This window comes from Pituophis catenifer, unplaced genomic scaffold, assembly GCF_029215685.1.
Source record: "Pituophis catenifer annectens isolate HBS135680 unplaced genomic scaffold, rPitCat1.0.hap2 SCAF_2, whole genome shotgun sequence".
Lineage (NCBI taxonomy): Eukaryota > Metazoa > Chordata > Lepidosauria > Squamata > Colubridae > Pituophis > Pituophis catenifer.
The window spans coordinates 14,007,208-14,031,943 of NW_027256882.1; the positions used below are offsets into that span (position 1 = coordinate 14,007,208).

The window sequence follows — 24,736 nt, forward strand, 5'->3', positions numbered from 1 at the left end:
CCCCAATTTGTAAATTTCCGTTTTAAAAATAAAAGTCTTTCCTCAGCCACTGAGGAGTGATACAAAGAACCCAATCCACTATCCCAAGTTTCCAGTGTTTTGAGCCCAAAAATCATGTATCTCAGCGGTCACCAACCCCCCTGGGCCACAGCCCACTACCAGGCCGTGGCCTATTTGCAACCGGGCTGCACAAGCAGTGGGCCAGTGCAGAGGTCTCTAACCTCGGCAACTTTAAGACTTGTGGACTTCAATTCCCAGAATTCCTCAGCCAACTTTGCTGGCTGAAGAATTCTGGGAGTTGAAGTCCACAAGTCTTAAAGTTGCCAAGGTTGAAGACACCTTGGCCAGTGTATGCACAAGTACGCATAGCTCAACTTGCACAAGCAGCAGGCTGGCATATGTGCACACGCGTGCAGCTCAACTTGCGCAAGTTCGTGCACCCATGTGCATGCCGCCCCACTGCTCAGGGATGTTGAGCTGCATGCCCGCCACTTGTGCAGCCCGATTCCCTTCCTCCACCACCCGCCAAGCCACAAAGATTGGGGACCACTGATCCAGCTCATCCTTCTGCAGCCTGTAAGTTCAACCATTTTGAGAAGCGACTGTCCAGCCCTTTCTTAAAAATATTCAGAGATGGAAAATCCATAGGTAGACAGTTCCATTGGTGTTTTTTTTTTCTTATATTCAAATGAAACCAAGTCATTAGATGTAAGCAAGGATGTAAATGTAGACTGTTTAAGGAGCAGTAGTAAAAAACAAAACTGAGTTATTTATATAGGGTAGAAAGCACTGGAAACATTCATCATCCTTGCAATTTCTGCCCTAACCCTGCACTGTGACATCAGATGAATCAGGACTGATTGAATCTAGCTCAGGATCAACAAGTCCAATTCTACAGATGTGCAGATATTTTATTTTCTATATGCATACATTTGTATTCTGGATTGTCAGGAAGAATTTTTAATGAGAGGTGGCTATCTAGTCTATGTTTGGCTTTCAATTTTTTTTTTTATTTATTTATTTGATTTATATGCCGCCCTTCTCCGGAGACTCAGGGCGGCTTACAATGTGTTAAGCAATAGCCTTCATACTTTTGTATATTTTATACAAAGTCAGCTTATTGCCCCCACAAACTGGGTCCTCATCTCACCTACCTTAGAAAGGATGGAAGGCTGAGTCAACCTTGAGCCTTGGCGAGATTCGAACCAGCAGTAAATTGCAGGCAGCTGTGTTAATAACAGGGTGCGTAGACCACTGTACTATCAAGGCTCTATTTGAGTTTCAAATTTCTTTAAAATTATCAATTTAACTATATTGGTATATTCTATTTCAGATTACAGATTAACAGACTTGGAAGGGATCTTGTAGGTCATCTAGTCCAACCCCCTGCTCAAGCAGGAGACTTTACACCAATAATGGGCAACCTTTTTGCCATTGCGTGCCAGGAGGGGGTGGCGGGTTGCGCGTGCACATGCCCACACCTATAATTCTATGCTACCTACCCCCGCACATGTGGGCATGATACCCCCACGCCCCTGCGGCCCCCGCTCCTGGCACATGATGGCCCGGTAGGCCCGTTTTTCTCTCTCACCTGGCTCCAGAGCCTCTCTATAAGTCTGGGAGGGCGAAAACAGCCTTCCCCACCCCTCAGCCCATTTGCCAACTTCCAGTCATTTCCTGTCCAACTGGAAGTTGGCAAATGGGCCGAGGGGTTGGGAAGGCTGTTTTCGCCCTCCCCAGACTCATAGAGAAGCTCTGGAGCCAGCTGAGAGAGAAAAATGGGCCTTCCCTACCACCCCCCAGGCCCTCCAGAGGCAGGAAACAGCCTGTTTCCCTACTTCTGGTGGGCCCAGAAGGCCTGAAAATCAGCTGAGCTTGCGTGCCCACTGATATGGCTATGCGTGCCACCTGTGTCACACGTGCCATAGGTTCGCCATCACAGCTTTACAACATTTCTGACAAATGGCAGTCCAATTTCTGCTTGAAAGCCTCCAGTAATGAAGCTCCCACAACTTCTGAAGGCAAGCTGTTCCATTGGTTGATTGTTCTCACTGTCAGAAAATTTCTCCTTATTTCTAATTTCTCCTTAATCAGTTTCCATCCGTTATTCCTTGTCTGGCCTTCAGGTGCCTTGGAAAATAACTTGACCCCTTCCTTTCTTTGGCAGCCCCTCAAATATTGGAACACTGCTATTATGTCTCCTCTGGTCGTTCTTCTCATTTGCATTTCATTTGCAAATGTCTTCTTTTAGGCTTCTCTTCTGCCTGATTTGTCCAATCTACACATTTTTCCAACCAATTCCTAGTAAGTGGCCATTAAACCTGGAGGCCTTCTAGTTCAACCCCCTGTTTCAAGGTCCTTTCTTACTCTGTAATGTTGTAAATCTATACTGTCTTTTCTGTGTGTTCAGTCCAGTTCAGGTCAGAAGGGATACCCATCTCACATTAACTACATGATCTGTATGCTATTTCCGAAACACGGTTAAAAGTGGACATTTTGTTTCTTCACTTACCTTGTTGGAGAAGCACTTTTCTACAGTGAAATCTCTTGAGTGCGCAACAAGTTCTCCGCTGGGCAAAATGGTGTAGAGAAGCAAGCGGGTTATAGGAGCAGTGTCAACATCCACCAAGAGATTCAAAAGAAAGTCCCCTTTGGGTTCTAAAGCAAGAAAATCCCAGGAGGAAAGAGAGAGAGAGAGAGATTGAAAAGGGGAAAGTTAGAAGGAATTAATTCCAGTTGGAATACATCAGACAACCACAACGGGCTGAGAAATGTGGGATAGAAGTGGATCATTGAAATATCAGGAGCTGGAGGGCTTCAGCTGCTCTCTTTTCCTTCATAGTTGTATGGGCTCACCTTATCCATGAATCAGCAGGTGAATCTCCCTCCAATAACATCTTCTACCGCAAAGGAGGGCAACGGACATAAAACACGCCACGTGGCACATGCCATGGAGCCAGTGGTGAAATATGAACCAGTTTACTACTGGTTTGCTGGTTGCGCATGCGCGCTGTGCACCAAATGTGTGCTGCGTGCATGCATGCGCAGTGCACACCACACACCAAATGCAAGGTGGGCGTGCTCGGCTGTGATGGTCAAAGCCTTTTTTTAACCTTTTAAAAGCATTTTTTTACAACCTATTTGGGTGAATAGGTTGTAAAAAAATGCTTTTAAAAGTAAAAAAAAAAGGCTCTGACGATCGCGTGCCACAGCTGTGATCGTTGGAGCCTTTTTTTTTTACTTTTTAAAAGCATTTTTACTACCGGTTCCAGGGAACTGGTAGTAAAAAAATGCTAAAAAAGTTTTTTAAAAAAAGTTCCGACAATCATGTGCCGCTCACGTGATCGTAGGAACTTCTTTTTTACATTTTTTACTACCAGTTCAGCAAACCAGGGAGCATTTCACCCCTGCATGGAGCTTTTCAACCCTCTGCTATCTTAGAAAGTAAGGATGTTACCTCAGACCCGTGAGTTAGTGCTGTTATTGTATTTCCCTGAAAGTAAGACCCGGTCTTATTTTCTTTTGGGCTCCAAAATAAGCACTAGGGCTTATTTCTAGGGGATGTCTCTTAATTTTTTCCATGTACGGGAGGTCCACTTCTTTGGTTTGCTTTCAGTGGGGCAGGACCACTGCAGTGAGAAGATGGAGCTATCCCACATGCCCCGCACCAGCTTACAGTACCTCAGGGCCCCACACCCAGGCCATCCATGCCCTCAAAACTGTCTTGCCTTGGGGTGGCAGCTCCAGCACATCGCTCGGCCTCCTGCTCCATTGCAGCCACAAGCAAGCAGAAGAAGTAGGCCAGCAGTCACATTAGCAACTGCTGCATCTGCTGCGCCTGGCTGCTGGAGCCACTACCGTGAGGCGAGACAATTTTTTGAGTGTGGATGGCCTGGCTGTGAGGGCCCTGAGATACGGTAAGACAGTCTGTGGTGCATGGGGGAAAACTCCACCCCGCCTCATGGCCATGGCACCCCCCACCCTTCTTGTGTCACCTTGTGTTGGCAGAACTGCGAGTAAGCAGACGGAATGGGCATGCAGCCAGTTGCGCAGGCACTTAGGTAGGATTTATTTTGGGGATAGGGCTTATATTAGGCGCACACGCAAAAACAGGCTTGGTTTTATTTTCAGAATAGGGCTTATTTTCAGGGAAGCATGGTAATAGTGCCTCTCCAGGGTTTCTGCCCCCTGGAGAGGCATTACTAAGGGTTGAACTTGGAGCCTTTTGTATGCCAGGAAGTTGGGAGCTCCACCCTCTTCCCTCTCTTTCATTCTTCTGCCTTGCATGCATTTGCTTTCCTCAAAAGCGAAGTCACATCTAGCATGCTAGGCTGCAGCTCTGAGAGGCTGAACCCCTGAGCCTCTCTGGATCTTTAAGCAGGGCTTGTCCTAGAAGAAATGGTAGTAGCAAATGGGCAGCATGGTGGCTGTAAAAAGATTGACTGTGACACGCAATCAAAACTCAGGATGAAGGAAGTGGCTGCAGAGATTTGTGAGGCATGGCCTTTTCATTCTCCCCCCTGTCCCCATCCTTTCCTCTGCTCACCGGCAAGGTTGACTGTATGTACCCACATCCCTTTCTCTGCCAGTCTGAAATAGGATATAGCAACCAATTGCAAGTGGCAACATTTTGCAGATCAGCAACGGGCATTCAGCAAGGGAGGGCTGGATTACCTACAGATTGACCCACTTCAAGATAGCACTTGAAATGGGAGTGATGGACATTCCAGGGAAGCTTTTTGCCAAGCATGGAGGGGAATGCAAACTGGTGGGAGCATTTACCTTTTCCCTGCATTGGCTGTGTGTGTGTCCCAGCTCGTATAATGCCTCCCTTAGCCATCACCTAGAAAACAAAACAGCAATTCTTGCAATGCGGGTCAAAAACTGGCAGGGGATTGATGGAATGGTGGCAGCCATCATCTTATCTTGTTTGACCGCCTTCTGTCGATACCCTTGATCAAAATACTTTCAATAGCTCCCTGAAGTTGGGCAACAGGTTTTCCAGTCATTAAGCAGCAAGCAATTCAGCCAAAACAGCCTTTGAACTTAGTTTTTTTTAAAAAGCAATTATCCCTCTGAAATTCACAAGGGAAGAAGCTGAATATCTGGGGCATAGGGACATCCTACTCACTAGGGCCCATGGCTTCCTAAAATTGATATAACTGCAAATCCCTGCTTCTAAAAGGTTTCCCAGTTGTGGTTTATGCCATTGGTGAAATCTAAAATCTGTTACTATTCTACCTAAGACTGAACCTTCATCAATCTATGTTCACTTTATGTACTCCTATAGTGTATCCTCACACCAGAAAAAAGCAAATATATTTCTTTTCTAACTCACCAAATAATAAAAGATCACTTCCTTCTTCACAGCATTTGGATCCAGGATAAAATGCACTTGAATATGCTCTGTGTCGCCACAGCTCAAAGTTTTTGGCAGAGGATCAATGTGGAGGTAACTTTGACTTGGTGAGTAAAATCGGTTCACTAAGTGCGAGGCACGTTGGTGATAAATGGTGACCGAATTGTCACACCATTCATTTTCTTTGTAAACTCCCTGTTTATAGAAAGGCAAAGAAACCACTCTGCTTAAAGAGCAAAATATATGTACATATTTTCTCAAAATATAATTACTGAATGAAGGAAAGAGCTAAACCAGTGCCATGCTGGCTGAGGAATTCTGGGAGTTAAAGGCCGTAAAGGCCATAAAAGTGCCAAGGTTGGAGACCCCTATAGACAGACTTGATAATTCAGATCAGTAGTATTGCAGGGATGTTTACAGCTAAGTATGAGACAGCAGGGCAGGTCCCTCCTTTCGACACCTTCATTATGACATTGCTGCAGGGAACCAAAAATACATTTTGCTGGGTTTCTTTACGCTGCAGCAGAGCTCCAAGGTATACAAGAGTGACACCTTTGTATGTTAAGTGCATCTGAAGGACACATCCAGCAAAATGATTGTTATGTGATGAAAAGCAGAACTCAAAACACATGCTACGAATGTGAGTGTCCTACAAAAAAAAAAAAAAAAGGAAGTTCTTAAAGCTGTGAGAAAATTGGAAAATGATAAGGTTGCAGGCGTAGATGGTATAGCGGAAGAAATGTTCCGGGATGAAACAGGCAATTTGCTTATGGAATAGCTATGGAATTCACTGAATGTATGTGAAGACAGCATCTGTGTCAAACAATTGGAAGAACATTGCTATTGTTCCCCATTACAAAGGGAGGGATAACAAGAGTGAATGCAAAAACCACAGGGGGATACGATTGTGAATTTTCCCAAAGTTGGTGCTTAGCAGAATTTGGATTGAAAGGGGTGTTTTCACTCCAAAACACTCACCTGCAAATTGATGGAATCCTCTGTGAAGTTTGATGTATCTATGGAAAACTGTATTCGTCCTTCCTCATTGGTTGTGTACCTGGCGCTGTATTTCACAGAAGGTCCTGTAATCTCAATGCTCTTATTAGCCATTGGCTCATTCATATCATCCACCAGTTTCATCTACATATGGAAAAAAAAATCAACCCACATCCAATTATTTTAGATTTGAACTCTTATTAGGGGCATACCTGGAGGGTCAAAAATCAAGATGGTGGGCTGTAATCATGCCATCAAAGCCTTGCCTGGCTTTTATGTGTGTTGCACATGTGACATTTGTTTAAAAGGGCAAGGGCTTTGATGCCTGGCCACCCTCTTGACTTTTTTGACTTACCCATGAATTCATTGTTCAAGGGACTTAACGGCTTTGTGGGTCTTCTTAAGGGCCCCACTCCCAAGCTGAGCAGGGCCAGGATCCCTGAGGGGGGAGCTGCTGACATAGGTGGAATATTTATAAAAATAACCCCCCAAGGTAAAGGTTAAGGTTCCCCCGCACATGTGTGCTAATTGTTTCCGGCTCTAGGGGCAGTGCTCATCTCCGTTTCTAAGCCGAAGAGCCAGTGATGTCCAAAGATGTCTCCATGGTCATGTGGCCGGCATGATTAAATGCCAAAGGTGCATGGAGCGCTGTTACCTTCCCACCAAAGTGGTCCCTATTTGTCTACTTGCATTTTTTACATGCTTTCGAACTGCTAGGTTGGCAGAAGCTGGGACATGTAACAGGAGCTCACTCCATTATGCGGCGCTAAGGATTCGAACCATTGAACTGCTGACCTTCTGAACAACAAGCTCAGCATCTTAGCCACTGAGTCACTGCATCGCCTAACCCACGCCCCCCAAAAAATTTTTAAAGGCTAAAATTATTGTCCTAAACTCCCTTGGGGAAGGCCACTAAAGGAATTGTGGCAGACTATATGTGATCTTTGGTCTATCCTTTTTTCACCCCTACCATATTGACTAGAGAATTTAGGGGCTCTTCTGTGCGGTGGGTGGGGAAGACAGATAGCAGCTGAGGTTGTTGAGAAATACCATCTGTTAGCATTGATGGTGTTACCTGGTTTGGATAATGAAACATCTGCAAGAAAACAACCAAGCTCAGAGAGCATCAAGGACCCCTCAAATGCCATCTCCTTGGGCTTGGGCAAAGAGCAACTGGTTGAAAATCAATGTTCAGCTCTTCCCCACCAGTAATCTCTTTCCTGCTGCCTTACCTGCAGGAAAAGGGGGATCCCAGGCTTATAATAAGGCTCTGCGTTTTCAAAGCTCAGTATGCTGACTGTCGTAGTGATGCTTATCCTGCTCTCCGTTGTCATTTCCACCCCTGTCAAAGAGAGGAAGCATTGAAGGAGACGAGACAGGCTGAGACTGCCAAGGCAGCACGGGCAATGTGGGGTTTAGAGGCTATTGCCATGCACTTCAAGTCCAGAGACTCTGAATTAGCAACAGGGGTATACAATGAGCTCCCCCTTCAGGAGATGGGTGCAATTGGGACCCAGAAACCAGCCTTATCTATTATGCCCCCACCTCTTTTGGAACTGCTCTCCAGACATTAGCATGGACTCTTCCAATTAGTATTGAACTCAAGAGGCTAAAATTTGCGGGAATAATGCTAATGCAAATAAAAGTAAATATGCATGTCTCAGGATAATATTGCAGGATCCAGTCTGGGTTGGCCACTAGGACCAAAGGTTTATTCTTCCAAGTTTTCTGGCTCATGCTGGAACCTATCATCAGAGTACTTCTCTCTCTCCAGAATATGTGCATCGGCCTGTTCAATGGTTGTATTTATACAGTTCCCAGTTGTGTGTAGATTTTAGTTATTAGGGCATTAATGACTGACTATTAAGTCACTAATTTTGTTTTGTGTCACAGTGTGGCTTCTAAGTACCTGATAGGCTGGTGGTAAATCAGCACTCCTACTGACTAACAATATTCTGGAGAGAGAAAAGTTCTCTGATGGTGGGCTCCAGCATGACCCTGAAAGCTTAGAAGAATAAACCTTTGGTCCCAGTGACTGACCCAGATTAGACCTTGCAATAATGGCAATGTTTTCTCTGAGACGTGCGTGTGTCTGTGTGTGTTGGTTGTTTGCCTAGCAATTTCTACTAGACTGAATGCTTTGTGCAACTTTGTAGGTACACAAATTGGCATACATTAAAATAAAATTTTGTTGCATAAAGCTCTTAAAGGGTCACCACCTCCAATACACACTATATAAATAGGATAAAATAAATAAATACAGAATTATGCATATACCTAAATATATTATATGACATAGAAAAACACAGTCCAGTTTAGATGTATACAAGTACATGGTGAGAAAAAGTAATCTTGTGAATTTACTAGATGGATGGCATAGGAAACAGCTGTTACGGAATTGGGTAGTCCTGCTAGAAATACTTCGAAACTCCTCCCAGAGGGGAGCACCAAAAACAGATGTAAAGTGGGTGTGTGGAGTCTCTAACAATGCTTTGAGCTCTAAACACATGGTGCTTATAAGCAGTATCCTAAACAGCAAGAAGCAATCTTCCTATGATCTCCTTGGCTGTCCTTACCTCTCTCTGTACGGACCTTCTATCTGAGGCACTGCTGCATAGCAATATCTACTAAGAGCGGTTGCTTTTGTGTTTGTGTTACCGACGTTGATAACATTCAGTTGAAATGATATCATTGCAATATAAATGATATCATTGTATTGTACAATCTTCTAAACTGTCTAAAATCTAGGACCGGGTCAGATTACAAATGAATTAGATCACATCTGGTCTGAGAGTAATACAGTGATCTTCCACTCTCATCATAGATCAAAAGATGTTGATCTATTGAAACCCCCTCCCCCCTTGTTCAGATGTCTTAGAGTTAGAACCTCCACAGAGCAGCAGTTCTCAAACATGTTGGTCTCGGGAACCCTTTACAATCTTAAAAATGATTGAGATTATATCTATAAATATATACTGTATTAAAAATTAAAACTGAGAAGTGTTAAAGCATTCATTTATTTGACTCTCCAGACCCTCTGAAAGGGTCTTCAGGAGATCACACTTTGAGAATCATTGCACTGGCCATTCATAATCTGCCTGAAGCTCTTCAGCAAAGGAAAGTTCACTGTTTCATGTGGTAGCCCGTTCCATCGGTTCACCGGTCATCCAGTTGGGAAGTTCCTCCTGAGATCTAGCCCAACCCCCTTTCCCTGCTGCTTCCTGAAAGATACCTGTGCCTTCCTCGGTGATCTTGCCTTCTGCCTTAATGTGCATTTCCAAACCATTTTGCTTCAGATGAAACATCTTGGTTTCTACCACCTGAGAGAAACACCCATGCGCGTTCGCCTGTAAGGGAAAACAAAAAATACTAACCAAGAAGCCAGTGATTTTAAGGACCGTGTTTCCTAACTTGTGGTCTTCAACTGGCTGTATTAATTGGAATTGAAAGTCCATAAGTCACAGCCAGCCTGAACTCTGCAGCTAGAGGTCATCAAATCAGCAAAGGATACTTTACAGATTACTGAAAAGAATATTCAACAGTTGAAATCCAACCAGATCTCTTGGGAAACTACTTGCCTGCTTCAGCTCAACCTTGCCAAGTTTTCTCCAAGATTTGGAGAATCTTGAAGCCAATTCCCCTGCTCAGGAATTTCACTCAATTGATCCCCTACCTACAGTGGCTTTCATTGGAACATATCCGACTCTGTCCCAATTGCTCCATCAGCCCTCGGCAACAGAAAAAGAACAAAATTCTCTTTCCAGAGCTAACAGGAGCAGAGAAGTGGGATCCTCAGAAGGAGAATGGAAAAGAATACTGGAATGTTGTGTTTGTGTGGGCGAGTGGTTGTATATGTGTATATGAAAGAGGGAGGAGGGAGAAGGTATGTGACCCCAAGAGTTCTGCAGGGATCTTTATAATCACCTTTCCTTGTAGGCATTGTTGGAGGAGAACTCTTAGTTTAGAGTGGCAAAAAAAATCAGGAGTCTAATAACCCCTATCCCGACTTATATATTTTGTTAAATGGTATAAGCTTTCATAAACTGCAGCTCACAAAAATTATAATTTTTAAATAAAATGTGTTAGTTGGAAAAGGCATCTCAGATTCCTCATTCTCTTGAATTAGCTACGCACTCATACACACCCACTGGTACTCATCCAACTCTGGAATCAAGAGGAGGCTATTAATGCAAGCTCAAAATTGGGGCATAGGAATATGCAAGGGCGGGGAGAATATTTTCGAAACATGGCACATGAACACCTGTTATGTAATCCATAAGAAAATCAGACAGCTCTCAGAGAAACTGCCAGAAATTTCTGGAATAGCCATGTTTTGTGTCATTTAACCCCCTTTCCCTGTCATTAAAGCTGATTAATAAGACAGTGTGAATCTCGCTTACTTCACTTGAGGTCTTGACGGTAGCCTTAGTTCCCCTAGAGCAAAGATGGTCAACCTCTTGAGTAGCTGGACTTACATTCCTATCTTCCAATTGTCCATGCTGGCTCAAACTAGCAGGAATCGGAACTAAAGAATTTTTGATGAACTACACATTCCACATCCCATCTAGAATATTTTCCTTGATCTGGAACTTACCTCTCCACTGTACTCTTCACACAGATTAGGGTCTATCCCTGGACACTGATTGTAGTGCACATAACTACGGCAGATGGTCATTTTCACCAGGCCAGGGACAGGTTTCCCATAGGTATACCTGCATCCAGAACCAAATTGATTAAAGAGTTAAAAAACAATCTACAGCGGTAATTTTTTGTATGCTTTTATGATATAGAAGGGTGAAGGCTTGCCTCTCGTGAAAACAAGGTAGTCTGCATCTGCTCGTTCTTTTGAACATTGCAACTTATTTTATCAATATGAGAAATCCTCTTGCCAGTGATGTTGTGAAGCCATTCCCCAAAGATGGGACTCCATTGTTTCATCAGCTTGATTGATTATGGACGCTGGTAGCAATGCTCTCCTTCTCTGACTAATGCCTTGGGCTGGAAAGCCATGAGACTCATGACACAGTGATCGCACCTATCTTGTGAATGGTGTTTCAAGGAAGGCTTGAGGCTGACAATGCATCTCATCCCTGTACTGTGCATAAATTAATAACTGGAAAGGGGACTGGAATATTGCATATTGTTGATGTCATGGGTGAAATACAATTACCTTCCCTACCGATTTGCAAATGTCCGTCCATGCATGCACAAAGCCTTCTGCGCATGCGTAGAGGCCAAAAATCATCACAAAAAGGGGACGTCATGATGTCCGAACGGGTCGGCGGGGCTTCACGCAGTTGGCCGTACCATATTACGTGATCCGGATAGAACCAGCTGAATTTCACCCCTGGTTGATGTGAAAGAGCTCAGTTTGGAAGAGGAGGGAATGGGGAAATCTGTGGAGTTGGACATATGCATCCCACATTTTCCTACATGGTGTAGAACTGTTAGATCAGGCGCAGGAAATGAAGACGTGACCAGCTCGATACATTAAGTAACTTTATTAGCTACAGTAACAAGACGGACAAGACTGGCTGCGTGCTGCCGGAGCTCTCCTTATATTCGCTCCGGCAGTCTCACCGCCCCTGACAGAGATTCAAACTTTCCCGCCCGGTGGCTGGCAGCCAATCCGGGCGGATGTCCTTATAAGGACGTAACACTCCTCCCCTCTTAGTCCGGGAACAGTCAATTCTCGTTAATAAATGTCACGTAATCACACAGGTACGTAGGACGCCTCGGCACCCTAGTTGACCTGCGCAGTCTCACTTCTTCCTCGTCCCCGACCTGGACGGACGGGGCTCCTGTGTCTCCTGGTTCCCTCCCCGGAACCGGGCTCGGTTCGACTGGCGAGTGTGCGGGGTCACCCTCAGCGCCTCCGGCCGGATCGCAAACCTTGGATGGCTGGTTCTGGTGGTCTTCCTCCTGGCCTGTGGATCTGTCGTCTTGTCGCGGTTGCTCGGTTCCGACCCGGGAAGAGCGTCTGAGTCTCGGTAAGTCCCAGGCTGTCACTTGCTCCTCCCCGGTCTCCCGGGCGCTGCAGTTCGGCTGCGGTTCTGTTCGTTGTCGTCTGGGGGGTGGTTCGGATCGGTGCCCTCGGGTCTGGTCTGCCAGCGGTGGGTGGTGTTGGCTCGTGTCGTGCTGTCTGACCTCGCAGGGGTGGCACAGGTCCCCTTGGTCGGGCTGGCGTTGGCCTACCCCGTCGGGTCGGTGGTGGTCGACCTGGTCGGGATGTCGTTGAGGGGCTACCTCTGCTGGTCGGCGGAGGTCTCCCCTGCCGGGGTGGTGCAGGTCTCCCTGGCCGGGTTGTTGTCGGCTTTCCCTTCACCCTAGTCCCTGGTCTACCGCCGGTTGGTGACTGGGGTCATCTGGGTCGGGTTGTTGTTGCTGGGTTGTCTTCTGTGCTGGGTGAGGGTCCCTCTCGCCGGGGAGTCGTGTGCCACCCTCACCCATGGGCTGTGGTGTGCCCATCTCGGATGGTCCCCGGTCTACTCGCCTGGAGTGCAGGTCTCCCTGGCAGGGTTGGCGTAGGTTGCCGTCACTGGTGGGGTGCGATGCTTCCACTCTGGGCAGGTCCCGGTCTACTCGGGGGCTGTTTTGGTAGTCCCTTGCCCTGTAGTGCCGGGTGCCCACCTCGCTGGGTTGGTGTTGCCATCCCCCATGCGGCTGGCCCCGGTCTACCGCTCTGGACTGTCGCTGTGCTAGTGCCTGGTAGTGTGCTTGGGCGGCCTCGTCGGGGTGGCGGTGGTCTGCCTCGCAGGGGTGTGGTAGGCCTACCTTGTTGGGGTGTCGCAGGCCTACCTCGCCGGGGTGTTGCAGGCCTACCTCGTCGGGGTGTCACAGGCCTACCTCGTCGGGGTGTTGTAGGCCTCCCTCGTCAGGCTGGTTTTCGCACGCTCCCCCCACCTTTTCCGGAGCTGGTCGATGTGACATCTACAGACCTGTCCATCTTCCAGCTCCACGGTGTAGGACTTCGGGCCGGTTGTGCTGTCTATCTTCCCCTTCAGCCACTTAGGAGAGCCGTTGACGTTGAGCGCGAAAACTGAATCTCCCTTGCTGAAGGCACGAAGCAGGCAGCTGGCCGTTGCGGTCACTTCTGGGCTGTATTGGGGGTGCAGCCGGTCCAAGGATGACCTCAACCTTTTGCCCATCAACAGTTCAGCCGGGCTCTTGTGGGTGGTGGCATGCGGCGTGATGTGCTGGGTGAGGAGGAAGTTGTCTATCCTTTCCTGCCAGTCTCCCGTGCCCATCTTGGTGAGCGCCTCCTTGGTGAGTCTCACCATTCGTTCCGCTTGTCCGTTCCCAGCCGGCCTGTACGGGGCGGACAGGGCATGGCGGATGCCCAGTCCTGCCAGGAATGCTTCCATGGCCAGGGATGTGAGTTGGGGGCCGTTGTCGGAGACCAGCACATCCGGTAGTCCATGGGTGGCGAAAAGGCGGCGCAGGGCCCGGATCGTTGCTTCCGTTGTGGTAGATGCCATGGGTACCACCTCGAGCCACTTGGAGAAGGCATCTACCACGATGAGGAGGTGTCGCCCTTGCATCGGACCCGCGAAGTCGATATGGATCCGTGACCAGGGGTTGCTGGGGGTCTCCCACTTCGCTGTTTCGGTTTGTGGCGGCGCTGGGCGTACTTCTTGGCACGGGTCACATCTGGAGACCCACTCTTCGATGTCTCTGTCCAGTGAGGGCCACCAGACGTAACTCCGTGCCAGGGCCTTCATGCGGACGATGCCCGGGTGCCCCTTATGTAAAGTCTCTAGCGTCCGCCGTTGCAGAGTGTTTGGGATCAGCACCCTGTCTCCCCATAGCAAACAGCCCTTCATGGTGGACAGCTCCTTCTGCTTCCTGGCGAACGGGCTGAACTTCTCCTCCGTCTTCTCGGATGGCCACCCCCTGAGGATCCAGGACTTCACTTGGCGGAGTGTGGGGTCCTTTTGGGTGTGGACGGCCACATCTGCGGACGAGACTGGACAGCTGGCGTCGTCATCTATGTGGAAGAGGTGGAGCGTGGGGGCTGGGTTTTCTACTGGATCCTCCAATGGGCATCTGCTCAGCGCGTCGGCGTTTCCTATGGCTGTGCCTGGCTGGTGCACGAGCCTGTAGGAGTAGCCGGCTAGGAAGATGGCCCATCTTGTCATCCGCGGGGACATGAAGGTCAGGGTAGGTTGGTCACCTGCGAGGAGCCCCAGGAGTGGCTTGTGGTCGGTTACTATGGTGAAACGTCTCCCGTAGAGGTATTCATGGAAGCGTTTCACCCCTGCCACGAAGGCCAGAGCTTCTTTGTCCAGCTGGCTGTAGTTGCATTCTGCGCCGGACATGGTCTTCGAGAAGTATGCTATGGGGGCTTCTGAGCCGTTGGGCAGTTCGTGGCTGAGGACTGCCCCCACCCCGTAGGGCGACGCATCGCAGGTTAGCTTGATGGGGAGCGTCTCATTGTACTGGATGAGGACGCTTTTGGAAGTTAAAAGTCCTTTTATGGCTCGGAATGCTGCTTCCTCTTCTTGGCCCCACTTCCAGGAAGCCGCTTTCCCCAGCAGGCGGTGGAGTGGCTCAGCAACTGTGGCTTTCTGTTTGAGAAATATGGCATAGAAGTTAAGCAACCCAAGGAATGCCTGAAGTTCCGTTTTGTTTTTTGGGCTCGGAGCTTCATGGATTGCTTTCACTTTTGATTTGGTGGGGTGGATGCCCGTGCTATCTATGAGATAGCCCAGGAACTCGACTTCCTGTACTCCTGGGATGCACTTATCTCGCCTGACTCTCAAGCCCTTGGCCTTGAATCGCTGCAGGACAAGCCTGAGCCTTTCAAGGAGTTGTGCCTGTGACTCTCCGGAGATTAGTACATCCTCAAAGTAAGGCACCACCCCTGGAACGCCTTGGAGTAGGCGTTCCATCATAGATTGGAAAATGCCGGGGGCAGCGCTGACTCCAAATTGGAGGCGGTTGTATTTGAATGCCCCCCTGTGCGTGACAATTGTTTGTGCCTCCGCCATTTTTTCGTCCACTGGCAGTTGCTGGTAAGCCTGGGCCAGGTCCAGTTTCGCAAAAATTGAGCCCAGGGAATGCAGCAGATGTTGCACTACTGGGACTGGGTATGCGCTCTGTGCCAACGCCTTGTTGATGGTACAACGGTAGTCGGCGCAGATGCGCACAGACCCATCATGCTTCAGTGGGGTCACAATGGGAGTCTCCCATGAAGCATGATCGATCGGTTCCAGGACGCCCTGGGCGATCAGCTTATCCAGCTGCTCGTCTACTTTTGGCCGCAGAGCAAATGGAACCCGGCGGGGCTTTAGCCTAATTGGGGTGATTCCCTTGTCCAGATTAAATGAGATTGGCCTTCCCACAAATTTCCCCAGCTTACCATCGAAGACTTCTTTAAACTCTTCGATGAGGTTGTCGAGTTCATCCCTGCGGATTTGGTGGATGCCTCCGATGGATAGCCCCAGCGGCTTAAACCACTCCACTCCTAACAGGTTCGGTCGGCTGTTCTCCACAACTGTGATGGGAAGCTTGCCTTGGAATTCCTTGAAGGTGATGTGGATGGTGGTTCTGCCCAGAACTCCGATGGGGTTTCCGCTGAAGTCCACGAGCCTCGACTTCAGGGGTTTCAGCTGGGTCTTCTCGCAGGATGGCTTTAGGCGCTTTAGCTGCTGCCAGTCCATGATGGAGTAGGCGGACCCAGAGTCTACTTCCATCTTGCACGGTGACCCCTCTGCCAGCAGTGTCACGTGGAACTTCATGGCGCCCTCGTCGTTTGTGTGGGCTATGGTAGTCTGGTGCACTGCTCTGCTGTGGGGATATTCCTCATCTCCGCGCCTGGACTGGTTCGAGGACCGTTTGGATGTCCTCTGGGTTTCTCTGCGGTTTTCGCGGAATCTTGGCCTGGGTGGTCCCGGGGCTGGATCTGCTGCTCTGCATGCCTCGGTGATGTGTCCCCTTTTCAGACAGCGGCGGCAGGTTGCGTCCCTCCATCTGCAGATTGCCCTGGGGTGGTCGCCTTTGCAGCTGCCACAGCGTTCCCCCCGGTCGCCATGTTGGGGGTTTTCCCGCCTGGGGGGGCGGGAAACCTTGTGGATGGCCATTTCCTCATCGGACTCTGATGGCGTGGTCGATTCGTCTGATGAGTTCGGGCTGGACTTGTGGATCTTGTGGATCCCTCTGGCCTTTACCATCGCGGCGGCTGCTCTTTCGGACGTCTCGGCGGCTGTGGCTTCTTCGAGGACTTCCTTGAGTGGAATCCTCTTGCGGCTCAGGAACTTCTTCTGGAGACCCACATCCCGCATTCCGAAAACGATGCGGTCCCGGATGGCATTGTCCACGTTATCGAATTCGCAATTGGCAGCGATTTGGCGAAGAGCTGCTACGAATTCTTTGATGGATTCACCTTCCCGTTGATTCCTCTGTTGGAAGGTGAATCTGTTGGCGATTGGGGTGCCTGCGGGTGCATAGTGCTCCTGTAGGACTTCCTGCAGGTCATTCCAGGACATCTCCTCAATGTCCCTGGGCGCCACGAGGTCAATGGCCATTTCCAGGACGTCGGACCCGCAGTGAGCCAGGAATAGGGCTCTCTTTCGCTCTTCGTCGAGGTTCTGGTATCCATTCCCTCGAAGGAATTGCCGGAATCTGACCATGTACGACCTCCATTTCTCTCGTGCCGGGTCGAATGGGTTCAGCGAGGCAATCGGTGCTTGCGGGTTTGCCATTCTGAAGGCAGCTGCGGTCGAGTGACTTCAGCTCGGTTGGGCGATCGTGCCACGAGTCTTGCTCAGGTTCTCTTCTCTAGTCCTTCGTCGCCAGTGTTAGATCAGGCGCAGGAAATGAAGATGTGACCAGCTCGATACATTAAGTAACTTTATTAGCTACAATAAAAAGACGGACAAGACTGGCTGCATGCTGCCGGAGCTCTCCTTATATTCGCTCCGGCAGTCGCACCGCCCCTGACAGAGATTCAAACTTTCCCGCCCGGTGGCTGGCAGCCAATCCAGGCGGATGTCCTTATAAGGACGTAACAAGAACAGAGGAGGAATTACGTGGTCTCTTCCTCTCCATCTCATCTCTATTCTGCTACTGCGGTGTATGTCAAAAGATTTAAAATTAGAATAAGTAAAGGCTACTGCTTTTGGAACTCTTTATACAAATTATGTGCAGTGTTGCTTTGAGTGACTTTGGAAAGTTTTGTGCCTTTCAATATACAGCCAGAGATATGCAGATAATTTTAGTTCTTACCTGCTGTTCACGTTTCTCCATGTTTTTACTTGGTATTTATCGCAATTTTGCCTATTAACTGTTTCTGATGTTTGCTGATTTGTTAAATCAATGAATGCCAAGATACATATTTTTGCTAGAATAGAATTGCCATATAGAATTTTCTAGTATAGAAATGCTGTATAGAATTGCAAGGGTTTACTCTGAACTGGATATTGGGAGTGACTAGGAAGTGCTGTGGGCAAAAATGGAAATTACCCATATACATAATTTTCCAACACATGGCTTCTAAAAAGTTATGTCGTTCTTGTCACCATCTTGACCTTTTGATACCCTCCCCATGTTCCCACCCCAAAGGAAGATGCCTGTGATAAGACAGAGATCCAGGGAGAAGTCCTCCATTCTTCCTTTCCCCCCAAAATAAAGAAAAGTAACTGTCACACTCGGCCTCGCTGAATACCCCCGCAAGGTCTTGGTACTCCCTTGGGATCTGGTTTGCGTTACAAGCGGTGGTGGGTGCGGCTGCCAATTGCTTTGCTGCACCTTCTGGGAGGGACCCCTGTGTTGGTGGTGTTTTCTTCTGTAGTGGAGGGCTGCTTTGGGGTTTCAGTGTGGGAGGGAATTCTTCTGGTCGGGGCAGCAGGGGTTGGGGCCCCTTTGCTATTCTCAGCCTGCGGGTTCCCTCTTGCCACCAAATGATTGGGCCCCATTTGTCGAGCCATGAGAGTCCCAATATGACTGGTTCTGTCATCTTGGGGGCTATTATGAAGCGGATCGTCTCCCAGTGATCTGCGAGTTCTAGTCTCACGGGTTCAGTCAAGTGTGTGGCGTACGTTCCTCCCACTAGGGACCCATCAACTTGCTCGAAGCGAATTGGTTGTTTGAGCTGTTTAGCTCGGATTCCCAATTTTAGAACTGTGGGTAGGTTGATTAGGCACCGTGTGCTACCCGAGTCTATTAGGGCTTGGAAAGTCTCTTGGGCCCCTGTTTTGGGGGCTAAACGCACTACGAGGTGCAGCGGATTCTTGATTCAAGATGGCACAGGGGGCGCCTCCAGTACTTAATTAAATGGAAGGGTTACCCATTGTCAGAGGCTTCTTGGGTGAAGAGCGCAAACATCCAAGCTGATCGCCTTATAGCAAAATTCCATGCAGACTACCCGGGAAAGCCGGGGGGGGGGTGCACAGCCGGGGACGGGCTGATGAGACTAATCTTGTTGTGTTTCCCTATGGGATAGGTGATGTCGCAGAAGTGAAGGGAGAGGGGCCGGATGTCAGCGTTCCAAATTAGGCTCTCTTCCAGCGCTGACATAACAAGATGAACTTTTACCTAGTTTTGTATATACAGATAGTGTTTCCTGGGAGACGAGGGTGGGGGCTACATTCCTGTGAAAAGAACGTGCCGGGAGGTAGAGATGGATCTGCATGATGGCCAATGGGACATTGGGGTTGGAGAGCGGAAGAGGAGGGGGTTGGAAGGAGGGGCCAGTTTGGCTGCAAAAATGAAATCAGGAATGTCGGCTTTTTATGTTCTTAAATAAAAATGATTCATTAGAGAGATTGCGCTTGAAAATGAAACTTATTTAAGATAGCATCGAAACCTGACAGTAACCTTATTAGAACTCACCTCCCACAAACGGTCGCTTCAAATTTTGTGGCTAGAACTGAGATTTGCTTTGGTACCGTCACCAAAACTTCAAATTTGGGTAATACTAAAAAGAGGAGAGAAATGTCAACTCTAAAGGAGAACTTTGTATACTCTTCAAGCCACGCAAAGTCCTGTTTTACTATCTTATAATATTAAAATGGTGTTGAACCCCAGCTGAAAATACTGAGCATCTCTAAAAGCTAACCCAGTGTGAGAATTAAGCATACATCCTATAAACCTATTGAGTCTTTTCTACCATGGCTGGTTGCAAGCCTAGCTTTGGGTTCTCTTCCTAGGCAAAATGGAGATACAGATGCTAAGGTAATATTTCTCCATTTCAGCAACGTTAAGATGTGTGGACTTCAACTCCCAGAATTCCCCACTCCACACATATTAAAGTGCTGGCTAGGGAAGTCTGGGAGTTCTAAGTGCCAGAGCTCACTGTAACAGCATTGCCAAAAGAGCATTAAGAGTTGTTAACCTAATCTTGCGAAGCTTCTTCTCCGGTAATATTGTACTGCAAACTAGGGCATACAAAACCTTTGCTAGACCAATTCTTGAATACGGCTCATCTGTCTGGAACCTGCACTGCATATCGGACATTAATACAATTAAGCGAGTCCGAGATATTTCACAAGAAGAGTCCTCCACTCCTCTGCTCACAGCAGAATACCTTATGCCACCAGGCTTGAAATTTTGGGCTTAGACAATTTAGAACAATGCCGCCTTTGGTCTGACCTAAGCGTAGTACACAAAATTATCTGCTACAATGTCCTACCTGTCAATGACTACTTCAGCTTCAACCACAACAATACACGAGCACACAATAGATACAAACTTAAGGTAAACTGTTCCAAACTCGAATTGCAGAAAATACGACTTCAGCAACAGAGTGGTCAATGCCTGGAATGCACTACCTGTCTCTGTGGTTTCATCCCAAATCCCCCATAACTTTAATCTTAGACTGTCTGCTGTTCACCTCATCCCATTCCTAAGAGGTCTGTAAGGGGCGTGCATAAGCGCAGCAAAGTGCCTACCGTCCCTGTCCTACTGTCCCCATTTATTCGTATCCATTTCCTGTATTCATAATCATGTTAATACTTATACCTGTTATCTTATACATGCTTGACAAATAAATAAGTAAAATAAATAAGTTAAGCCCATCTATATATTACAAAAACCCTCCGGTTTCTTTGTCCGTTTATAATCTTTAATTGAGAAAAAAAAATTGAATCAACCTACTTCAAATGGACTAACTTAAAGAATGTGTCCAAAATCCAGGATCTATTATTCCTGTGGGATTGAAATTTGGCAAAATAACAACATATTCAAGACCATCACAGTCAGTTGCAATCATATGTTCGTTATTTCCATTACATCCCTCCTTGTGCTGTTACAGATAGTGAGTTGTGGTGAGATAGTTACCTTAAGGATTAAGAGCTGTCTCCTTAAGAGATTGCATTGTGGGAGATGTAGTGAGAGATTGCATTATGGGAAATGTAGTCCATGACATGTGACCATATCTGTGTACCTGATTGGCCACTGAGGCGTTCTGCTGGGGTTTTAGAAGTCACTCCCAATCCTACTGCTTTTTTGCCCCCTCCCCTTGATCATTCTGTTACTCAGTTGAGATAAGGAAATATCTCTGAAACAATGACCCAGTGAGCCAGATGTTGTCTAGAGAATCTTCATTCATACAAAAGAGATTGATAGGAATACAATCAGTACCCAATTCTACTTAGGGTTCACAAAAGTAGGCTTGATCCTTCTTACCATATTCTTCCACATGAAATGTGTGCTCATCACTGTTCCCGGAGGATTTTTCTACCACCAATTTGTAGGTGCCTAAGGCAGGCTCAGAAGACAGAGGGAAAGACAGCTGGGTGAGGCCCATGCTAAGCTTAACATCATTCCATTGGAACAGACGGTTTTTCTTGGAGTCCTGTCAGTCACAAAAAAATGCAAACATGAGAGTTTTTGGTGTTGATAGAACACTTAATGCCCCATCCCATCTTCTGGTCAATCTCCCCCCAATTTTTCAGATTCAGGGAATTATAATTCTGGGAAATCAATTCACATGCAGATTGTTCTGTTATTCTGTTGGCTGCACAAATATATTTCCAAATTTTGTTCAGCTGCTTTCAAGCTGCTTTGTCTTAAATTTGCTGTGGGACAATTGAAAAGCTGATGATTCACTTGGATTGTACTGTACTCAGAGAAGGGAACTTGATAGGAGTGGAGAACCAAAGCTGACAGATGTCTTGCAGAGATAAAAGGGAAAACTCCTAGTTTTGGCTTTGTGGCTAGATAAGCCATGACACAAATGGAAGGCCTTGAAATTATAGTCGATTTAGAACAACATCCTCGTCAGATGTCCTCCAAAAACATGGGCTGAAAATGTTGGGAATCCTCACACAAGATCTCATAAAGTCAAATGGTTGGAAAAATGAATCCTTTCTAAAGCCTTAGGAACCAGACCAGCTGCAAGGCAGTTGGTGTATATTGGGGGGTAGATGTGTATAAATAAAAATCAGATTTCAAACAGCAGGCAAAGAATTGGGGGGGGGGATCTTAAAAAAAAAAGTAAAAAAATTGGCTCAGTCGGAACCAATTGACTCATTCAAAAAGAAATACCACACACAAACTTTTTGTTGCAATATTTTCAGGATCAGACTCAATAAAGATAATAGAAGTTATAGGTTTAAATATAATTCTCTTTAATCATAATAGGCATTCTATATTCGCTGAATATTCAAGATAGAAGCAAGGAAAATGGGGAGGATGGCTCCTTTTTATATACAAGGGGCGGAGCCAGGAATGGGAGTGGTAAAATATGAATACATTAAAGCTCAAGTAATAAGTTAACCCCTGATGTTCCATATATACATTATTTACACATTAGAGAATAAGGCATTTACATCTGACAAATCCCCCTCTAAATGCCGGTTCGTTATACAACACCAGTTACATTCAGATTCAGGACAATATAATACATATAATTTAGAAGTTAAATATTTGTGTTGTTTAGAAGGTAAGGGTTTTGTTAATATGTCAGCTAATTGTTCAGAAGTATCACAATGTATTGCTTTGATGAATCCGTCTTGAGATAGTTGTCTCACGTGCTTAAATTTTATATCAATATGCCTGGACCTTTGTCCAATTGCATCGGATCTAGAAATTTCAATGGCCGCTTTATTATCTTCATGCATAATAAATGGTAAAGTAGGTTTCTTCCAAACATCTGTGATCAAATCATTGAACCATACAAGGTTATTTGCAGCTTTAGACAAGCAAACATATTCTGCTTCTGTGGTAGAGGTGGCTACCAGTTCTTGTTTACCAGTATACCAGTAAACTGGACAATCGTTCAATAGAAAAACATAACCAGAGGTACTCTTTCTGCATGATGTATCACCAGCCCAATCTGCATCAGCATAACAAGTAATTTTTGGTTCTTTGTCATTATTGGGTTCCAATATTAAACAAAAATCTAATGTACTTTTCAGATATCTTAAAATTCTTTTGACAGCTTCCCAATGATACAAGGTTGGTTTGCTAACATATCTTGACAATAAATTGAGAGGTAATGCAATATCTGGCCTAGTCCAATTAGATATATAAAGGAGTGAACCTATAACTGATCTGTAAAATGTGTTGTCTTTAAACTCAGGGGAAGATTCATCATTGTTTCTAAGAAAATCAGTTTGCATAGGTGTGTCACATGTTTTGGCATTATTTAAGTTACATTTGTTTAGGAGTTCAATGATTTTATCTTTTTGAGTAAGTTTGAATCCCCTTTTTGTTTTGTTAATTTGTACACCAAGGTATTTATTCACTCTACCTAGTGATTTCAATGAGAAGTGTTCGTTTAACTTATTTACAAAGATTTCCCTGCTCTCTTTATGCTTTCCAATATATAAAATATCATCCACATAAATTAATACAAATTCAATATGATCATTACTCTTTTTTACAAAGAAACAGTTATCAGCAGTGGTGGCGTTGAAATCCATGGTCTTTAGTACTTTTACCAAACAATCGTACCATCTTTTGCCAGATTGCTTCAATCCGTACAGACTCTTATTTAGTAACCAAATTTCGTTCTTATTAGTGTATTGACTGTGTGGTGCTCTTACATATATTTCCTTATCTAATTTTGCATGTAAGTATGCAGTCTGTATGTCATATTGAAACACGTCTAGATTGAGTGCAGATGCTACTACAAGAGCTGTTTTGACACTCTCTGTTCTCACTGTGGGTGAATATGTGTCAGTATAGTCTTCTGGATATTTTTGTGCATAACCTTGTGCAACTAGTCTGGCCTTGTATAAGGTATTACCTCCTTCTAAATTCTTAATTTTATAAATCCACCTGGTACCTATAATTGTTTTATCCTTAGGTGCGATCGCAGGTGTGAATACATTTAATCCTTGTAAACTTTTCATTTCTTTTTCCATAGCTAGTTCCCATTTTTCTCTTTCTTCACGGGGAAGTTTCAATACTTCCTCATATGTATTAGGTGTTATTTGTTCTCCATCCATATGCATAATATAATCTTTGTATTTATTTGGTATTTGGTTTCTATTATTTCTAATATTTCTTTCAGGTTTGCTATGGTTGTCATGCAAATATCTGGCTTCCTTTTTTGTTAATGTGTCTGTCTTTATTTTATGCTGACTATTTGTCCAAGTTTTGGTTTTGTTCTTACTTTTGTTAATATTTTGATTTTCTGTTGTTCCTTCCTCGCAAGATATATTATCTTTGCTTTTATTAGGAAAAATTTCATTAAGGTGCAACTTAGACCAATTGGCCTGCTCATGAAACACAGCTGTTCTGGATACTATAAATTTGTTATTATTATCGATGAATCTGTACCCTTTGGTTCCAGTTTCGTATCCCATGAATCTTAATCTCCTGGATACGTTTTCTCCCTTTCTCCTCAATTGTTTAGGTATGTGCACGTCTGCAGTAACTCCAAATATGTGCATGTGTGCTAATTTAGGTTTTCTATTGTACATCACCTCATATGGTGTCTTATTCACAATACTGGACCATGTTCTATTTTGAGTGTAATTTGAATAATGTAAGGCTTCTGACCAAAATTGTTTGCCTAAACCAGCATCCTCTAATGTGCATCTAATCATGGTTTGTAGTGTGGAGTTCTTTCTCTCTGCAATCCCATTTTGAAAGGCAGAAAATGGATTGGACGTGAAATGTAGCATCCCTCTATCCTTTAACCATTGGGAGAATTCTTTAGACATGAATTCACATCCCCTATCTGTCATAATTTGTTTTATTCTGATATTATGTTGTGTTTCTATGCGTTTGTAGAATTCCTTAAATTTCTGAAAAGTTTCATCCTTGTGCTTTAATGTGTAAACAAAACCATAGCGACTGTAATCATCCACTATTGTTAGGAAGTAACGTTTTCTATAGGTAATTGATGGAGTTAATGGACCAACTAAGTCCATATGTACCAAATCAAAAATATTGTTAGTTGATCTGTTAGATTTTTTTGGTCTAGGACTG

The 24,736-nt window shown here is 45.8% G+C and overlaps 1 protein-coding gene across 1 annotated transcript in view; it reads right to left on the bottom strand.

The window, feature by feature from the left end:
• Window positions 1–24,736, bottom strand: part of LOC139311778 (alpha-2-macroglobulin-like) — a 102,881-nt gene that overhangs the window by 53,195 nt on the left and 24,950 nt on the right. The window contains exons 6-14 of the mRNA XM_070936286.1: window positions 20,981–21,149; window positions 19,187–19,271; window positions 10,950–11,067; window positions 9,588–9,702; window positions 7,588–7,697; window positions 6,338–6,499; window positions 5,339–5,554; window positions 4,783–4,843; window positions 2,513–2,658 (exon numbers count right to left, since the gene is read on the bottom strand). Coding sequence (XP_070792387.1) covers window positions 2,513–2,658; window positions 4,783–4,843; window positions 5,339–5,554; window positions 6,338–6,499; window positions 7,588–7,697; window positions 9,588–9,702; window positions 10,950–11,067; window positions 19,187–19,271; window positions 20,981–21,149 — 1,182 coding nt within the window. The remainder of the gene's footprint in view (window positions 1–2,512; window positions 2,659–4,782; window positions 4,844–5,338; window positions 5,555–6,337; window positions 6,500–7,587; window positions 7,698–9,587; window positions 9,703–10,949; window positions 11,068–19,186; window positions 19,272–20,980; window positions 21,150–24,736) is intronic.